The sequence below is a fragment of the Ctenopharyngodon idella genome, chromosome 6, assembly GCF_019924925.1.
Source record: "Ctenopharyngodon idella isolate HZGC_01 chromosome 6, HZGC01, whole genome shotgun sequence".
Taxonomy (NCBI): Eukaryota; Metazoa; Chordata; class Actinopteri; order Cypriniformes; family Xenocyprididae; genus Ctenopharyngodon; species Ctenopharyngodon idella.
Window position 1 is genome coordinate 3,985,905 of NC_067225.1, and position 20,107 is coordinate 4,006,011.

At 37.9% G+C, this 20,107-nt stretch overlaps 1 protein-coding gene across 14 annotated transcripts in view; it reads left to right on the forward strand.

Moving 5' to 3' along the window:
* ptprfa (protein tyrosine phosphatase receptor type Fa) overlaps window positions 1–19,028 on the forward strand; it is a 244,120-nt gene extending 225,092 nt beyond the window's left edge. For all 14 annotated transcript variants that reach the window (XM_051896608.1, XM_051896606.1, XM_051896609.1 and 11 more), the window contains 11 exons: window positions 538–661; window positions 1,391–1,566; window positions 3,966–4,085; window positions 5,509–5,663; window positions 5,757–6,042; window positions 9,117–9,295; window positions 13,309–13,435; window positions 14,758–14,883; window positions 15,014–15,168; window positions 16,551–16,686; window positions 17,514–19,028. In XM_051896608.1, the coding sequence (XP_051752568.1) occupies window positions 538–661; window positions 1,391–1,566; window positions 3,966–4,085; window positions 5,509–5,663; window positions 5,757–6,042; window positions 9,117–9,295; window positions 13,309–13,435; window positions 14,758–14,883; window positions 15,014–15,168; window positions 16,551–16,686; window positions 17,514–17,582 (1,653 nt within the window). In that variant the 3' untranslated portion in view covers window positions 17,583–19,028. The remainder of the gene's footprint in view (window positions 1–537; window positions 662–1,390; window positions 1,567–3,965; window positions 4,086–5,508; window positions 5,664–5,756; window positions 6,043–9,116; window positions 9,296–13,308; window positions 13,436–14,757; window positions 14,884–15,013; window positions 15,169–16,550; window positions 16,687–17,513) is intronic.
* The last annotated feature ends 1,079 nt before the right edge of the window (window positions 19,029–20,107 follow it).

Sequence of the window (20,107 nt, forward strand, 5' to 3'; positions counted from 1 at the left end):
TTCCGGCTGCCGTGATCACGCAGGAAACAATGGGCAGGTCAAGGTGGAGATTTGCAGAGTTGTGGTGCATCTGCTAGATTTTGCACTGCAGGTGAAAATAGAAATTCAGTTGTCAGAGTCATCATGAAATCAGAATTGACCCTGGTTATGAATGATTCATTGGTGCTCATTATTCCATGCCTTTGTAAACTTTCATCAAAATGCAATGAAACTTGTTCCAACCTCTCTTGTTTTAGCTGATGTCACCAAACCATCTTATTTTTAAAACCCTTCCCTCTAGTGACCTGTCATGTATTTCCAGTCAATTCCCTGGTAAAATTGTTATACTGTTTCCCTATTTCTTTTCTCACTGAATATCCTGAATAAGTTATGTTACCACAAATAGGTTTTCATGAATCAACATGTCATTGTTTGGATTAACCAATGGCACAAGTTTAGGGGATGGGGGGGGGGGTCTTTTTCTTCATTTATTCTCTCAATGCTAATGGTCTAGATTTCTAACTAACCTTGTTCATGTTTTGTCCTTCTGTCCTGCAGTCTATTGACCCTGGCCAGCAGTTCACCTGGGAGAACTCCAACCTAGAGGTCAACAAGCCCAAGAACCGCTATGCAAACGTCATCGCTTATGATCACTCTAGAGTCGTGCTGACTCCCGTTGATGGTAAATCGAAAACCCACTTATTTTATACTACTAGTCAAAAGTTTGGTGTCATTAACATTCTTTAATGTTTTTGAAACAAGTCTCTTCTACTCACTTGCAAGACTGCATTTATTTGATCAAAAATAAAATTTTAGATTTGAATGTATTTTAAAATGTAATTTATTCCTGTGATGGCACAGCTGATTTTTCAGGATCATTACTCCAGTCTTCAGTGTCAAATGATCTTTCAGAAATAATTTCTTATTATTTCTTAACATTATCAATGTTGAAAACAGTTTTTGCTGCTTGTGGAAACCGTGATGCATTTTTTCAGAATTCTTTTGTGAATAGAACTCACTTCTGATTAATTGAATACGTCCTTGCTGAGTGAAATTATTATTTCTTTCAAAAAAATCTAACCCCAAACATTTGAAAAGCAGTGTATGTAGCTTGACATCTCAAAATAAAGAGAGATTCAGCAATGATGAGTTCTGCACAGAATCTACACCTACTGAATATTGTGAAAGGCCTTCAAGTTCTAAATCATGTCTGTTTATTAAATATTTTGGATAATGTCAGAGTACTCTCAATGCTGTTTAACATTTCAAATCATAAATAGAAAATAGAACCTGTAAAAAAACAAATTCATTGTGCGCATTCCAAGTGAGCCTACCAAGGACATGTTTTGTACAATGTATGTTCAGTTAGCAGCATTTAAATGTGTGTTAACACTGCACTGCTGAACCGCAGGTGTACCGGGAAGTGATTACATCAATGGCAACTACATTGACGGCTACCGCAAGCAGAACGCCTACATCGCCACTCAAGGTCCTTTGCCTGAGACACTCAGTGACTTCTGGAGGATGGTGTGGGAGCAGAGGACCAACACTATCGTCATGATGACCAGACTGGAGGAGAAGAGCAGGGTGAGATTTCACTCGTGAACTCGTGTTGTCTGGTTCCTGCCCAAGAGTGAGAGAAATGCTGGTGTTTTGTGATGGCGAGAGATGCAGATGGCATGTGAATTGTTCTCAAGGTTTTTCAGAAGACAGTATTGGGCTTTATATGGAAATAGATAAACTTTCTATAGAGAAACATTTTTAAAGTAGGAACTTATAGCGACTATTAATCACAATAATGACTATATATATATATATATACAGCACTGGAAAAAAATAAGAGATCACTGCAAAATTTGCAGTTTCTCAGGATTTATTAATTATATGTGTCTGTTTGAGTAAAATGAACATATTTTATTTATTCTACAAACTACTGACCACATTTCTTCCAAATTTCAAATAAAAATATTGTCATTTGGAGCATTTATTTGCAGAAAACAACAACTGGTCAAAATAAGCCACTCCTAGTGAAAAAATTCAAGCAGCTTGGCTTTATTATGGTGACCCTCTTGCTTACATTCCAGAGGTTTTCAGTGAGGTTCAGGTCTGGAGATCGTGATGGCCATGACAGGGTCTTGATCTGGTGGTCCTCCATCCATACATCCACACCTTGATTGGCCTGGCTGTGTGGATTGGAGCATTGTCCTGCAGGAAAAGAACAATCCTTCGAGCTGAGGAACATTATCAGAGCAGAAGGAAGCATGTTTTCTTTCAGGATAACCTTGTATGTGGCTTGAGTCACACATCCTTCACAAAGAGAGATCTTCCTGATTCTGATCTTCTTTGATGAGTCCAGTTTTCAGCTTTGTCCAACACCTGGTCATCTAATGGTTAGACAGAGACCTGGAAAGGCTTACAACCCACAATCTCTCACACCCACTGTGTAATCTGGTGGAGGATTGGTGATGATCTGGTGGTTCTTCAGTAGGGCTAGAATCGGGCAGATACGTCTTTGCGAAGAATGCATAACTCAAGCCACGTACAAGATTATCCTGAAAGAAAACATGCTGCCTTCTGCTCTGACAATGTTCCCCAACCCGGAATTGTCATCATTTGTTCATCCTCATGTTGCTCCAAATCTGTATGACTTTTTTCTGCTGGGGAACACAAAGGAAGATATTTTGAGAAATGTCTCATTATTTTTTTTATTTTTTTGTTCATATAATGAAAGTCCAATGTTGTTTTAAATGTCAACAATTTTCATTGTACAGATAAAAATATTTAAAAACAGAAGAATAAGAGTCATACAGGTTTGGAATGCCATGAGGTTGAGTAAACGGTGACCGATTCATTTTTGTGTTCCTGTCTCTTGAGGATGTCAAAAACAACCTCGTAAACACATGCAAACATGTGGCCTTTCCGAGAATGATATAGAAAAGTAAGTGACCATAAGTGTCCTCATAGGTCTATTGAACAGGAAGTGATGTGTGTGCATGTGTGCTTGTGAGAGAGGGAGGCGTTACATGTTCCCTCACCTGCCGTGTGGCCAGATGGTCATTTTGTTTTTCCTCCACATGGTCAGTCTCAAAATACATGCACATGAATGTGATCTAATGAAAGTTTTTTAATAGAATTATGTACCTCATGTTTTGCCATATTTAATATAATCTGCAATATAATATCGATCGATTAAGTTCACTGAAATTTAGTTCCATACAATGTTTTATATATATATATATATATATATAAAATAAGCCTTGGTATTATGTGCTGTCAATAACAGACTTGTCCTACTCTATATAGAAAACGAATGTGATTGTACGTCCAGAAACCTCCTGCTGTGCTCTGTTATACTTTAATGTGCATCCTGAAACATAACAGGATTGTATTCATTTCACAATATGAAATGGCTTTATACCTTCTAAACTCCCTTTTAAGGTTTGAAGAAGGAGACATCAGGGACGTCCTCAACAAGGAAAATAAAATATGACATTTTGACACAAAGAAAAAAGACAAAAAAATGAATATTACATTTTTTAGTTCTTTTTAAAAATGCTAAAAGTTTTATGGGGGGTTAGGTTTGTCAGCAGTATTTATTAATTAGCTTGAACAAGTGCACAGATTGTACCTGTTCTTCGTTTAGGACGAACAGCAGTGTTTACCGAAGCCCAGATGGGTCACGCTAATGCATCTCAACCCCAGCCATACCGGTCATTACTAACACTGCCCTCTGTGCTCGGTGTGTGTGTGCATGCACACAGTATGTGACCCGTGTGCGTTATCAGAGCCTGAGGTTCAGCCACAGTTCTGGACACTCTGTGGTGCGTGATGCCCCCATCTGCCCAAGCAGTGCCAGAGAGAGACCCTCAGGCCACACAGCCCTGCATTAGCTTCAGCTGTCCTCCTCTCACCCGTCTGCTGTGGTCTTTAAAGCAGAAGAACAGTGTGAGTCCTTGTGTGATGCTTGTGTGTGTTTGTGATTGTAGGTGAAGTGCGATCAGTACTGGCCGAGCCGTGGAACAGAAACATACGGCATGATTCAAGTGTCCATGTTGGATACAGTGGAATTGGCCACCTACAGCGTCAGAACCTTCGCTCTCTATAAGGTCTGTTTGTGTTTATAGATAATTAACCATTTCTTTTGTTGTTGTTTTTTTATCACTTTTTGAATTTTTTCAAGTGACAAATAATTTGAAAACTATATACTCAAAATAACTAGTTTTAGATGTTCATTTTGATTTAAATTTGAAGCACAGTTAGATACGCTGCATTAACACAAATGAATGAAACTTTTCTGCTCATTAATTCTAGAAATGTCTTTCTGTGATGTGGAGGCATCACACAGCAGAACTGAATAAATGAACCTGGAAATAGTTCCACAAAAACATCCAAATTTAATTAGTAGTATGAGACTAAACTCCCTCTTGGTAACTTAGAGTCTGCTAGGATAAACCATTTTCAAAAGATTATCTAAATAGAAAAGGATTTTATGACAAATTGTATAGGCTTTAAGATTTGTATAGTGATTAAAAAAATACTGTATTATATTTACTTTATTAACATTGTTCATTTTTAATAGGTTTCTCTGTTTCACAGTTTATGATGAAGCAAGTTACACCACAAGGCATTTTACCCATATTAATTTTTTGAGAGAAGATTGCTGTAAATGGTTACATGAATGAATGAATGATGCATGATTTGTACAATGAATGATTTGTACATGGGTTCAAATTGTGCACTTTTGTAGCATTTCCCCCTTTTTTCCCCATATAAGTCCACTTGTACTGTTAGTCAAGGTTTCCTGGGGAAGAAATCAGTTGTAACTTAGTTTGCCATGGCCAATTTTGCGTCCTCCCTCAGATTCTTACTATTAAACAAGCTGATTAGCAACTGCAACATTAAGACATATTTTGATTAGCTAACCTCCATGTACTAGCATAGTTCATCAGAACAGGCCAGATGAATACTAAATAGGTGCTGATATGAAAATGTAGGCAGTCGTAAGTTAATTCATTAGTTAATTAAATATATAAAAGTTACGTAACATATATACAGTCAAACCAAAAATTATTCAAACATTTTTTATATTTTTGATATATTTTTACTAGTGGGTGCAGGACACTATGGTTTATTTATGTAAGTGAGGATAGCAAAATAAAGTAAACTGTGACATATTATACCCAAAAATTCTTCATACAGTGGACTACCAGTAAAATTGATAAAAAATATAGAACCAAAAATTATTCAGACACTTTGACCTGACCATGTTTTGCTTAAGTGTTATCTGACATAATTAAGATTAATTTTTTCTGACACAGTTTAACTCTGAGATCTTGTCATATTTTATTACCATTTTTTTTAAACTATAGTGAATAAACTGTATTAATGAATGAAATGTTCAAGGTGTCTGAATAAATTTATAATATATATATATATATAAATAATAATAATATAAACATACTATTTTATTTAAAACAGCAAGTAAAATCCTTTTTTTTATCATATGTCTCCTTGAATCTGTTCCAACAGAATGGATCCAGTGAGAAACGGGAAGTTCGGCAGTTCCAGTTCATGGCCTGGCCGGATCACGGTGTTCCCGAATACCCTACACCAATTTTAGCCTTTCTACGCAGGGTCAAGGCTTGCAACCCACCTGACGCCGGACCCATGGTGGTTCACTGCAGGTAGACTATGATCTCCGCTCACATATCTGTAAGTGTGCACGTGCATCTGTGAATTCAGTCTAAATATGATATTTCCCTGTTTTTCCATGGAAGCGCTGGCGTGGGTCGGACAGGCTGTTTTATCGTAATAGAGGCCATGCTTGAGCGGATGAAGCACGAGCAGTCGGTGGATATCTATGGTCACGTGACCTGCATGCGCGCTCAGAGGAACTACATGGTGCAGACGGAAGATCAGTATATCTTCATCCACGAGGCCCTCCTGGAGGCCGCCACCTGTGGGAACACGGAGGTCCCTGCGCGGAGCCTGTACACACACATCCAGAAACTCACTCAGGTGTCGCCCGGAGACACCGTCACCGCCATGGAACTGGAGTTTAAGGTCAGAAACACACATGGACACACATATTCTCATACATCTCCCTAACCTGGCATGACACAACAGGGTTCCAGTGTCAGTTCTTCTCTCTTCACTGAAAGCAAAACACTGCATGAAGGCACAAAATCACAGCCAGTCATAACAGATTTAATGTTTAGGATACAGCTGTATGGAACTGAATTTTGGATCAATGACCGACACAATGCCTTGTGAATCTAAGTGCAAGAAGTTTAAACTTAAAGGGTTAGTTCACTCAAAAATGAAAATTCTGTCATTAATTACTCACCCTCAAGTCGTTCCACACCCGTAAGACCTTCGTTCATCTTCGGAACACAAATTATGATATTTTTGATGAAATCCGATGGCTCAGTGAGGCCTCCATTGCCAACAAGGCAATTAACACTTTCAATGCTCAGAAAGCTACTAAAGACATATTTAAAACAGTTCATGTGACTACAGTGGTTCAACTTTAATGTTATGAAGCGACGAGAATACCTTTTATGCGCCAAAAAAAAAAAAAAAACGACTTTATTCAACAATATCTAGTGATGGCCAATTTCAAAATACAGCTTCATGAAGCTTCAAAGCTTTATGAATCTTTTGTTTCAAAAATATCTTAATTTGTGTTCTGAAGATGAATGAAGGTCTTACGGTGGAACAACATGAGGGTGAGTAATTAATTGCAGAATTTTTGGGTGAACTAACCCTTTAAGTGTTAAAATTACTAACTGGAAATAAAAACTAAAACTGAAAATAAGAACTGAAATAATAATAAAAAAATTAATAGTAATGTTTAAAACTAATCAAAATTAACTAAAATTTCAAATGAAAACTGAAAATTTAAAAATAAAAGCTAATTAAAAATATTAAACACTATAATAGTATATAAATAATACTAAAATAACACTAATTGGGAATTCAAAAGCAAGTTTTATTCAAAAACATTTCTGATTTTGTTAACGGAACAGGAATAATGACGAAGAATCTAAAAGTGAATTTGTAAAATCCTTATGATTCTCATGTCTGTTGGTAACGCATTTTCTGCATTGGCATTGCATTGGAAAGTCAACAAAAAAACCCGCTGTAGTCAGAGAAAAGCCATGCACATTGAAATTCTTTGCAGAAACATCCTTACCAAAGCAAAGGTGCACGTTTTAATTACTCAAATAATGCATTCGGAGCTGATGGAGAAGCTGACAGCCTGTATCTGTGACTGGTGAGTTATAGCTGCTGCATGCATTGCTGCAAAAGCTCCTGCACGTTCGGGCTTTAACAGCTGTCCTCAGAGACGCTTCACAGCCCGAATGATGAGACTCAGCGACGTTTTACTTGCAGGATCATTGTAGATGCGTTGAGGATGTAATCAGGTTTTAAATGCTTGATGTTGTGAAGAATCACATGATCCAGAAGGGCTAGTGCAGTGGGAGCTGTGTGCAGACACATTTAGCATTCCCTGCACAACATGAATGACTTTAATGGGCTGTTTTTTCCCATGATGCTTCCTGGTGACATGCTGAGATTCAAAGAGCATGTATCATTTTAAGTTTGAGAACAAAGCCACTTAAAACATTCATTCTCTTTTAAAGAAAGACATCAAATGTTGACAGTGGAAAACTGCTTTTGAGTTCAAATCATTTCTGTTGTAATCGACATTAGTCCACAAAAACTTGATCTTAACTTCTAAACCCAGAGCACTCCTTTTTTTTATTAATTAATGGCCAATGCTGATTCTAATATCTAAAACAGATTATAACACATTGTAATGATGCCAAATAAGATGTTCGGGGTCGGTAAGATTTATTTAATGTTTTTGAAAGTTTCTTATGCTCACCAAGGCTGCATTTATTTTAGGGCTGCCCTCGACTACAGATTTTTTTGGTCGACTAGTAGTCGTTCATTTTAAGAGAGTAGTCGATTAATTGCACGTTTATTAATAAACCATATAAATCATAATAAAGAGCCTTTAATGCCTATTAGCCTAATCAGCATTCAAGCTTGCCATATCGCACCTGCAGAATGATTATGAATGTGTCTGGGAAAAACAGTAAGGAGATTGCTCTAACATTGTAATAATTAATTGATCAACTAGTGTTTTCTTTTTTTTCGGCTGCAGTGATGAAGTTGACGATGCTGACTCATCATCTCCGCAGTAGTGGACATGCCTATGTGCATATTTCACACATAAACTGAGAATATTTGTTTTCCATTTGAATTTGGTCATTTAAGAGTAGACATTTCGCTTTCTATATATATATTTTTCATGTCTGTGAGGCAAGTTTATATGGAGTTTTGATTCTTTCTTTTTTCCTTTTTTTTGTGCACTCAAATTTACAGAGAGAGACGGCATTATTCCATTATTTTACAAAAGCATAACGTTTTGTTATTGTGAGTGCACACAAATAAAAGACTCTTCATAGATTCAAAAGATATATTACTCTTATCTTTATGACCAAAAATGACAGAGTATTTTAAGTGCAAGTGATCGCACCGGCACCTCCATGTTAGCTGTTATGCAGTAAGTGCGCTACTATTCAGCTTTCACACTCCACACAAACACTTGGAATAGCCCACATTTTTCTAGGTTAACATTAAAGTGCCATGTAAAGTTGCTACTTACATGTTTCAGGTCGATGAATGATTGGATGAGCATTTGGATGTCCTGCCCGATGTACTGTAATTACCACACAGACAATCGGCCCATCACAGACTGCGTGACTTCGCCACTTCCTGTGGATTTTTTTTTCTGTGACTAATAAAAATTTTGGTCGACTAAGCAAGAAATCATTCTAATATGCTGATTTGCTGCTCAAGAAACATTTCTGATTATTATCAATGTTGAAAACAGTTGTGCTGCTTCATTTTTTATTTTTTAATTAATAGAAAGTTCAAAAGAACAGCATTTATTTGAAATAGATATATTTTGTAACATTATAAATGTCTTTACTGTTACTTTTGGTCAATTTAATGCATTCCGCCAAAAAAAGTACCCTCCCCAAACTTTTGAACAGTAATGTGTATCGGTCTATTTCACAATTTCAGAGCAATATGAATGTGTTCTGTGTCTTTTCTCACTGCAGAAACTGGCCAACTCTAAAGCACACACCTCCAGATTCATCAGCGCTAGTCTGCCATGCAACAAATTCAAGAACCGACTGGTCAACATCATGCCCTTCGAGTCCAGCCGTGTGTGTCTGCAGCCAATCAGGGGGGTGGAGGGGTCCGACTACATTAACGCCAGCTTCATCGATGGATACAGGTACGTGTGTGTGAGAATCAGGGTTGTGCAATTATAATTCAGTAAATTCCTCTTCCTGTCATTTTTAAATTTAAACTCATTTCAAAGTCATTTTAATTCAAACTCACACTCCTGAATTGAAAGTGAGCCAGATCTTAAATTCAGAATTTTGCCCAAAGTCATGAACAGAGATCTGAGAACCAATTGAGAGCAACTCTGACTCAGGCTCTGGAGAAATCAGATAAAACATGGCGTGTTCTTCTGAAGCGATGCTGCTTCCATTCATGCTCTCCGTCACTGTCCCCGGTCTCTTTGACTCTTGCTGGATGTGACAGCACAGAGTCATGGCCCATCTAGGAAGTCTGCGTCTGCATGTCTACTGCTTTTGTGCTGCTAGTTGTCAGGACAAATTGTTCTTATTGGCAGGACTGTCCATAACTGGAGCGCTATCAGCACTGGGGAATCAGCACGGCCCTGCGGCCACGAGCTGACAGTTGATGAACACAGTTCAGCGAACAAATAAAAGGATTATCCGTCATGAGGAGTCCGGTCTCCATGCAGCGCTCAATCTATCACAGACACACACACACACACACACACACACACACACGCACACAGATAAACGTTCAGCAGACTGCAGTGGGTTGAATAATTCCCAGTGGTTCTGTATTAGGTGTTCTGTATTTATATGGATTTCTGTATTTTCTGAAATATGACCCACATGAATTGCGAAGGCTGTGATTTAATTATATAAATATATAGTCTGATGTGTTGTGTGTTTTAGAGTGAAGTAGGACACTGTGTACATTTACACACGAGCAGCTCATGATTCAGTGTTTTCAGTGTCTCGGAGTGGCTCGCTTCGCAGTAAATGCTGCCACACACAAACTCCATCTCTGTCAACGCTGTTGAGTTTGGGTCGCATATAACATGCATTTGAAAATGTAACATGGACCAGCCATCTTCCCAAATATGTAAAGAGAAGCGCTTATAAATCTGTTTTTAAGCTTTAAGATCTCCCTGCATTTTTATTGCAAAATAATAGTTTTTATAGACATAAATATTAGTACTGTAAATTATTGAAAAGTATTCTGTAAAATAAAATTATTATTATTAATAATAATAAGAAGAAGAAATTGTCATTTATTTTACAGTGCAGTTTTATTACTGCACTAGTAATATTTTTTTATTGATTTTTTTAATTTTTATAATTTAAATAATAATACAATTATTAATAATAATATAATTAAATAATAATACAATTATTATTATTATTATTAGTCATTAAAAGTGGTGGTTGGGGGACAGGTTTTCCTTCTTTTTTGGTCTTTACCTGATCTCATGGTTCTGTCATCATTTACTCATCCTCATGCCACTGTAAAACCCATATTTCTTTTTCTTTCTTCTATGGATCAAAAAATTAGATGTTTAGCAGAATGCTGACAATGCTGCTAATTACACAGTTTAGCGCTCATACAAGTATGACCACAGAATGCTGCAGCTGACAAATCACAGTGAAGTATTCCAGAAAGTGTAATAATAGTATACATACTAAACACATGCTTATTTTTTAAGCAATAAATATGCATATCATTTCTTCTTGCAGTACAGTCTGTTCAGTGGATTGTGCAGTAAAAATACTTAATTAAAGAGTTTCCTGTGAATTAAATACTGGAAAAGTGGATATTACCTAAGATAGTACAATCTACTCAATAGACCATACAGTCTCATATGCGTCATATAAAATATCTGTGACTATAATCCTTGGGATGCATTGATTCATTGCAAGCAAATGTTTGCAGCAAATATCAGTGCTCAATAGGAATAATCCTTTAATAACATCCAGAATCAAATGTGAAGTACTTCCTTTGCTGCTGAGGGGTCATGTGAGGTGGAGGGATGGAGGTGTGTCAAGAATCTGGGCTCATTATTGGCCCTTAATCAAATTAACGGCCAATCAAAGAACTCCCACTGCATCTGCCGCCGTACTGAAGTGTAAACAATGTAATTGGCAGTAATCGTGTTTGTAATGAAGGACAGAGGGAGAAGGGCTTTCACATGCTTTTAGCTTGATGAGCGTGTGTGTGGGTTTGTGTGATGGGTGGGGGGCAGCAATTTCGCTTCCTGTCATTTAGTGAACAAATGAGGCTCTATCACACCTGTGAGATGTGTGTGTGTGTGTGGCTCCCTCTTTCTCTGTCTCTCTCTCAGCCCTGAAGAGGCTTCCCTTCAGCATATGTTGGATGAATGTGGTTTTCTCCCAGCATTCCCTATGTGAAGACGCGTTCACTCATTAAGTGATTTGCAGTGACCAAAACGAGCTGATGTCAGCAAGAGTCCACAGCTGTGATCAATGTGGGCGTGTCTAGCGATGCTACATTTTATATATGCAAATATGCAGTGATGTGATGCTCCAACCAATGGGAGTAAAGACAGTGGATCGTTGTAAGATACTGTAGTCCAGTGTCAGCAAGACAGAGAAGTTCATGTTACTGTGAGCGATTTCACTGTCCTTTATGACTTGTTTTTCCCACATTGATATATGATTTTTATGTAAGATATATCCACAATGATATCACCTCACTGTGATATAAAAATAGATCAAAAACTTCATCAAGACAAACTTTGAGAAAGTCTGGATAAAAAGTTTTAAGTAGTTGTAAAAGCTTGAAGATCAGAGAGACAGACAGAGAAAAACATGAAAGATAGACATTCTTGGTGGTTACTAGGTTGTTTATTGGGTGTTGCTATGTGGTTGGTAGGGTGTTCTAATGGTTGCAATGTGGTTGCCAGGGTATTCTGGCCGGTTGTTAGGGGGTTGCTAAGGTGTTCTGGGTGGTTGCCAGGATGTTGCAAGATGGTTGACTTTTCAATCCAACATAATTATGTATATAAAACTGTGTCAGTATTCGGTGTGAGTTTGATTCAGGCCTTGATTAATCAAACTCAAAAAAAATGGATGATATTGTGTAGTTGCTATGCAATTGCTAGAGTGTTCTGGGTGCTTTCTAGGTTGGTCATTGCTATGTGGTTTGTATTCTGGGTGGTTGCTAGGTTGTGTTGGGTGGTTGCTAAGAGGTTGCTAGGGTGTTGCTATGTGGTTACTAGGGTATTCGTGGTGGTATATAGGTTGTTTCTAGGGTGTTGCTGTGTGGTTGGTATGGTGTTCTGGTGGTTGCAATGTGGTTGCCAGGGTATTCTGGGTGGTTATTAGGGGGTTGCTAAGGTGTCCTTGGTGGTTGCAAGACGGTTTTTATGTATGTAAAACCGTGTCAGTATTCTGTGTGAGTTTGATTCAGGCTTTGATCATCTAGTTGATGAAATGATGCATTATACATCTACTGCAAGGTATACAAACACCTTCCCCTCTAGAATATGTAGAGTAAAAAAAAAAGGGAAAAAAAGACATTTACCACCAATATGCCCAGTTAGTAATTCAGCAGCAGGAACACTCACTATGACCAACAGTACAGCCACTCAGAGACCTGCGGTGATAAAATCACTGTATGAGAAAAAGGCTGCAGAAGGTGGATTAGACATTTCCTCCACTTGTTCGAGCACAGCAGAGATGCATTTGCTCAGTTTATCTCAAAAAACCTTTAGCAGAGACCCGGGGATCTCACAGCAGGACATCCAAATGAGCTCTGGAAGCATCCGCTAGCATCCCCACGCTGCCGAACGTGACACAGTTTGAGTGATCTGGAGCTCTGCTGCCTTCACAACACAATCACGTCTCTCTGCCTGTCTTCCACATCCAGCATCTTTCTCACCTGTCTCACACACTCTCATTCGTTCTCTGTTCATTGTTTCCTCTCTCTTGCTGCAACTTTATCTCATCCTCTGTCTGTCTTATGCATTTCTGATCACAGTCACAGAGCCGCAGCGCCTCCTGCTGTTAGATTAGAGGAATCACTCCTCCCTCAATCTAGTCAAGTCACTACAGGAGCTGTATAATGCATGGAGAGAGCTGTTTGTTAACTTTCTGTGTTGATTCTTGTGTTTTTAAACTGTATCGTCATGTGTTGTTCCTGCAGGCAGCAGAAGGCGTATATCGCCACACAAGGTCCGCTGTCTGAAACCACAGAGGACTTCTGGAGGATGCTGTGGGAGCATAACTCCACCATTGTGGTGATGCTGACGAAGCTCAGAGAGATGGGACGGGTGAGTTGTGATAGATTCTCACATTCCTGCACACATCAATGAACCAAGTCAATGTGAGGTGCTCTTTGCAGCCCATTATACTTCTGTGATGTGATTCAGAGTGAAACAAGGCACTTGACTGAATCCATTGGGAATTGATTGGGTTGTGAAACTTTAAGCCAGTCAACTGTCGACTTTAAGCCAGGGCTGTTATCATTAACCAAAACTAAAACTAAAATAAACTAAATAAACAAACTAAAACTTACTAAAAACTATATCGATGTAAAAAAAATTTTTTTATAGTATTCAAAACATTAACAAAAACTAGAATAGTACTAAGATAACACTGCTTTAAGGCAGCACAACTCAAAACAACTCAATTTATTTAGATAGTGTCAAAAACTTTTGATTGATTTTGCTTACATTTTAACCTCTGATTCTGTGACACCTTGCAACACTTTTGCATTTTAGCAGCAAAACGTGACGTTTATTGAAATATGAAGAGATAGTTACTCATGAAGTAGCTTTGTATCTGTGTGATTGTGCATTAGTCTATTCACGGTCATGGAAATATGTGTATGTGCAGCTTCAGTTTGCAAAAGATTTACATGAATCTGTTTTCTTATTCATTTAACAGTCCCATCAGAATTTGTTTTTTTCTTTTTAATTTTGCATCCCAAAATGACTAAATTTGCTGCAGCTTTTCTCAAAAATTGCTGTGATATTTGCAACATTTTTTGTGTTGTTTTGCAATAAAAACCTAACAATAATCATTATGTAGTTATGCTACTAGTATTGGTTACAGTAAAAGTACAGTTACTGTAAAATATTTTGTACCTAATTACTGAAATCAGTTATGGTCCGGCAGTTAAACAACCACCTCAGGTTAATGTTTTTGTGGAAAAATTGTGGAAATATGCAAAAATTCAAGCTGCCACAAATGCCGCGGGGATCTATTATATTTGCATTAATTCTTGCAATTGTAACTTTGCAAAATCCTCTGGAGGGACTGATTTAAGTGTAGCAGATAATAACAACAACAAAATAAACATGCAATGTGCAATGTGCAATGTTCATTTGAGGAAAAGCTGAATACTTTGCTGCAATTAATACAAAAAAAAATACTGTTATTCTTGAATGGCTAATGAAATGGTAATGATGCTGGAAATCAGCTAGTTGTATGCTGGCCTCAAGCTGTCGTTCTGTGCATTACATCAAAGCGACAAAAGGCAAGAAATTTAAAAATTAAAAAAATTAAAAAAAAATAAATAAAAAGCTTTGGGGTTTGGACAAAGCAATTATGTGTAAACCGCTCTCATAACTGTGTGTGTTCTGCTCCACAGGAGAAGTGTCATCAGTACTGGCCTGCAGAGAGATCTGCGCGCTACCAGTACTTCGTTGTGGATCCCATGGCTGAATACAACATGCCGCAGTACATCTTACGAGAGTTTAAAGTCACAGATGCCAGGGTAAGTTTAGCAGACGTGACCGCATGACTTCAGCTATGCTGTGTCTTTAAAATACACTCTTACAACTCTCTCTCTCTCTCTCTCTCTCTCTCTCTCTCTCTCTCTCTCTCTCTCTCTCTCTCTTTCTCAGGATGGCCAGTCTAGGACGATCCGCCAGTTTCAGTTCACCGATTGGCCAGAACAAGGCGTGCCAAAGACAGGAGAGGGCTTTATTGATTTCATTGGCCAAGTCCACAAAACCAAGGAGCAGTTTGGACAGGACGGACCAATTACTGTTCACTGCAGGTGAGAAGCAGAACAATCGAGCGCAGTAGACCATGCAGTGTGTGTGTTTGTACTTTGTAGTAGTGCTGCTTGATAAATTAAATATTCAAATATAAAGTAATGTCCAAAATGTTGTAAATCTAAGTCAAAACTTTACTGGATGTATCTAAGAACTTACTTTGTATCTGTACAGGGGTCAATAAGATTTTTTCTTTTTGAAAGAAATTAATACTTTTATTCAGCAAGGATGCATTAAAGGGATAGTTCACCCAAAAATGAAAATTATCCCATGATTTACTCACCCTCAAGCCATCCTAGGTGTATATGACTATCTTCTTTCAGATGAACACAATCGGAGATATATTTAAAAATATCCTTAGTTTTCCAAGGTTTATAATAGTTGCAAATAGGGGGCTGCATTTTGAAGCCAAAAATAATGCATCCATCCATAAAAAAGTAATCCATACATTCCTACATTTTTGTAGGAAAAATATCCATATTTAAAACTTCATAAATTTAAATAACTAGCTTCCGGCGGACGACCGTACGCAGAATGCGCAAGTCGACTTGCGCCAAATGAGTAATCCTCTGACGCGATGTATGACGCAGGATGTAGGAGTATCGTAAGCTTAGACGCCTCTCGTGGTTCAAACATAGGGCTGTGCAACAAATGTAAGCTCCTCTTCTCTTATATCGAAAATCCTCTAACATTTCTCTTTAAAAATTATCATTTTAGACTTATAATCCGTGACCGGTGATTTGTTTTGCTCTATCCTCTGCGCCTCCGCGTTCGTCATTACGTTGTGCATCAGGTCAAAGGATACTCTTCCGCCGCAAATCGACTTGCACATTCTGCTTACGGTCGTCCACCGGAGGCTAGTTAATTGAGTTATTTATAAAGTTTTAAATATGGATATTTTTCTAACAGAAACACATCGCTTCAGAAGCCCTTTACTAACCCACTGGAGTCGTATGGATTATTACTTTTTTTATGGATGGATGCATTATTTTTGTCTTCACAATGCGGCCCCCCATTCACAACCATTATAAACCTTGGAGGACTAAGGATATGTTTAAATATATCTCCAATTGTGTTCGTCTGAAAGAAGAAAGTCATATGCACCTAGGATGGCTTGAGGGTGAGTAAGTAATGGGATAATTTTCATTTTTGGGTGACCTATCCCTTTAAATTGATGACAGTAAAAGCATATATAATGTTACAAAAGATTTCTATTTCCACAAAAATATTTTCAACATTGATAATAATCAGAAATGTTTCTTGAGCAGCAAATCAGCATACTTCTTTCAAAAACATAAAAAAATCTTACTGACCCCAAACCTTAGATGTTGTATATGTGTGCTGAACTGCTGTCTCTCTCTCCTTCTCTCTCTCTCTGTCTCAGTGCTGGTGTCGGCAGAACAGGAGTCTTCATCACTTTAAGTATTGTTTTGGAGCGGATGAGGTATGAAGGTGTGGTGGACATGTTCCAGACCATAAAAACGCTCCGCACGCAGAGACCTGCCATGGTACAGACAGAGGTAAGCTCACACAAACCTCACTCTCTCGTGTAAAAGAAATAGTTCAACTGAAAATGTAAAAGTTCTCATGTTGCTGCAAATCAGTGAGGAATGAGGGTGAGAACATGAAGGCAGAATTTTCATTTTTAGGTAAAGCATTAGCTCATGCTCTTCAGGGTGTTTTAGTCTGTGCTGCAGACTAAAAGAGGACCTATTATGCCCTTTCTCGAAGTCTTGATTTTGCTTTGAGGCTCTACTAGAACAGGTTTTCATGCCTGAATGTTCAAAAACACATTTTTTTTTTTTCACATATTTGACATTGTTGCAGCACCTAACCTATCTTCCTAGTCTGTCAGTAACGCTCTTGCTAAATTCGGAATCGTATACTAACATTACTATTTTTGCCATAGAAAGATATATGCTAAGAGTAGTATGAAGGAGGGGTCCTTCCCAAAAGCGCGACATGCTCTGATTGGTCAGCTGGAAGAGTGTGTTGTGATTGGTTAACTGCTTCAAGCGTGTTTGGGAAATGTCCTGCCCCTTACCATAACCAAGAGTTTCAACACACTACTAACTAACTCAACCAGGCCCCGCCCCTTTTGCCGTATGGGAATTATTTAAATGAGGAATATTGTGAAATGTTCCTTCCCAGAAGAAAACTCAAGACTACAGTGGAGGCGTTTCAGGGAGTTCACAAACAAAGCGCATGGATATAGAGAATGTTGGAGCGACTTTGTGTTTTGTAACTTTTTTCATGCTCAAACAGCAATATTACACACTAAAGAAAGATGTACATGTAAAAAAAGCAGAACAGGACCCCTTTAATGGTGTGTGTCCCATCTGTACAGGACCAGTACCAGCTGTGCTACAGAGCAGCTCTGGAGTACCTTGGCAGCTTCGATCACTATGCAACGTAACCACTCCCAGAATGCCTCAGAACGCCACCTTCGGAAAGCTGCCACTTCCTTCTGAGCCATAGTCATCCTACCTATTCAGTCACCACAGCTGGAGGGAGAAAGAGAGACTGACAAACAGACAGAGAGAAAAGGAATATCAGAAGAGAGGAAACATCACAGGTCGTCTGCAGTCCTGTTCCTCTCTCTGAAAACAGCAACAAAAGCTTCATTCTGGTCTCTAATGCACAGCTCCTGTCTCTGTATTACCTTACTGCTTTATTATTATGACTATTTTCACATTGATCATCATCATTGGCCATTGTTTTTTATTGTTATTATTATCATTATTATTATTGTATCATCAGTACGATTGGTATATCTGCCAGAAAATACAATATTTGTATCATTTATGCTGATCATTGCGTATCTAAGGGGTTCTTTTTATTCTTATTTTTTCTTATATTATTATTATTATTATTATTATTATTATTATTCATTTGTAATTTTTCATATATGTTGTTCAATTATTTTTAGCACATGTGGACATGTATTTTCACATGACCAGGTTACTAATATTGTAAGAGGAGCATTCAGAGCTGCTGATGATTTTTACTTTTTATCATTATTATATTTTAATGATCTACTTTTATTTGGTGGGAAAAGGGGAACTTTTATAAATAAAAAAAACAACCTTTTCACCTCCTGATACTTTATAAAACAGTATAATCAAATATAAAAGAAATTAAATGCTTACATCTGAGTTAGTGACCTTGATGAACCTGCTGTCGTTAAGGACACTGACTAAACTAATGAAACGAAAGAACACATTCAGACTCGTTCTGCTCTGAATAGCAGTAAACGGTCGTATTCTGGAAACCCTTCCATTCTAAAGGCCTATAGAGTGAAAGAAAGACAAGAAAATGGTGTTCTTGCTGCCACTGCAAAGTCCTTGTTCCATGGCCGGTCAGCTGAGGTCAAAGGTCAGCTTGTTCTGAACGGCCAGGCCTTGACCCGACAGACCTGCACACACATGTACAGCCGTCATGTACCTCCAGTAGAACCTCTGCCATCCATCATTCGCTCAGACTAGCAGCTGAAGCGGGAAAATCTCCGGCAAAAAACAGACGACTCGCCTCACCGGCTGAGGCTGGGAATCCAAAACCTCCTGAACTCTCCACATGTGGTATTAACGGCCATCTGATCATTTATCACTGTGGCTCGTAAAGACAAATCTCCCGTAACGTCACGACAGCATCATTGGACTGAAAATATGTGCATACTCAAGTGTTTCTTTCCTCCTATGGCCTGAGCACACAGTAAGATGAAAAATGTGGACATGGGAAGAATTCATTTGACTTTGTGTTCACATAGAGGCAAAAACAGCATTCAATCTGTTGTACAGGCAGTCTGTTTTCTATTTGTTAATAAAAAGGAGAGAAATATGTGTTAATAAAATGCTTAATTGGGTTTTGTACATGTTTATTGCGAGGCTTTGCTGTATCCTGGTTCCTTCAGCACATTTCCAGGGGAACAGATGGCTGGTCCCTCTCCAGTGTGTTTGTTTTCCTTGCCAGAAAGCCAGATCTCCGCCGCCAAAGCTAGTCAGCCCACCGGCCATTGCAGTTTAATGTGAAGGCATGTGGACTGGATTCTGCCTGTTCTACATGATTCATTAGTTGTGGAACACCTGGAGACATTAGTCCTCCTCCCAAAACCCAGCTACCGGACAGGAAAGTTTGCTAATTGTATTAAAAACTAATTATTTCACTAATTAGACAGGGGAAAAAATGCCTATTTGGTCTAAGTTGTTGTTAGACAAGGTCAGAGTTGTTGTTTCCCATTGTAGGTACTAATTAACATATAATTACACCTAATTACCAGTAGACAATAATCAATGTCTTTGTTTATTGCTGGAGCATCAAAAATAATTTAATTGACTAGTTGTCCAAAGGTTAAAATAGTTATAGTCATTTCAAATTTATTTTAGATATTGTAGATGCAAGGTGCAGTACACAGAGGTATGTTTCTTCATGCACAAGTAATATAAATTATCTATTGAATTAATATATTTGTATCTCTACGGCTCTATGAGAAGAGTGAAATAATGTCTATAATTCATGTAATCTATATATTCACATTGGCAGTATGGCTCTATAAAGATCTAGGGTGTGGTTTATACACACAAGTCTATAGCTATATTTGTACAATATATCACATCTAAATTGCATATGGATTTAACCTAACCTATATATTCTGTGGGAGTATAAACTAATTTATGTTTGCATCCATATGACTCAAATAATATAACATTCATATACCGTATAGGCTACTCACTCATATGACTCTATGATGCATATGTACAGACTATATGAGCTTTATATAAGTTGAAATATTATGTATAAACTATTTATAAACACTATAGGACAGTAGGTACATCATGTTATCTGTACAATCTAAATTTTCACATCTATGTAACTTTATATGAGATGCATGGATAGCGTCTATAGTCCCACAGGGTTACATGATGTATACAAACAATATATAAA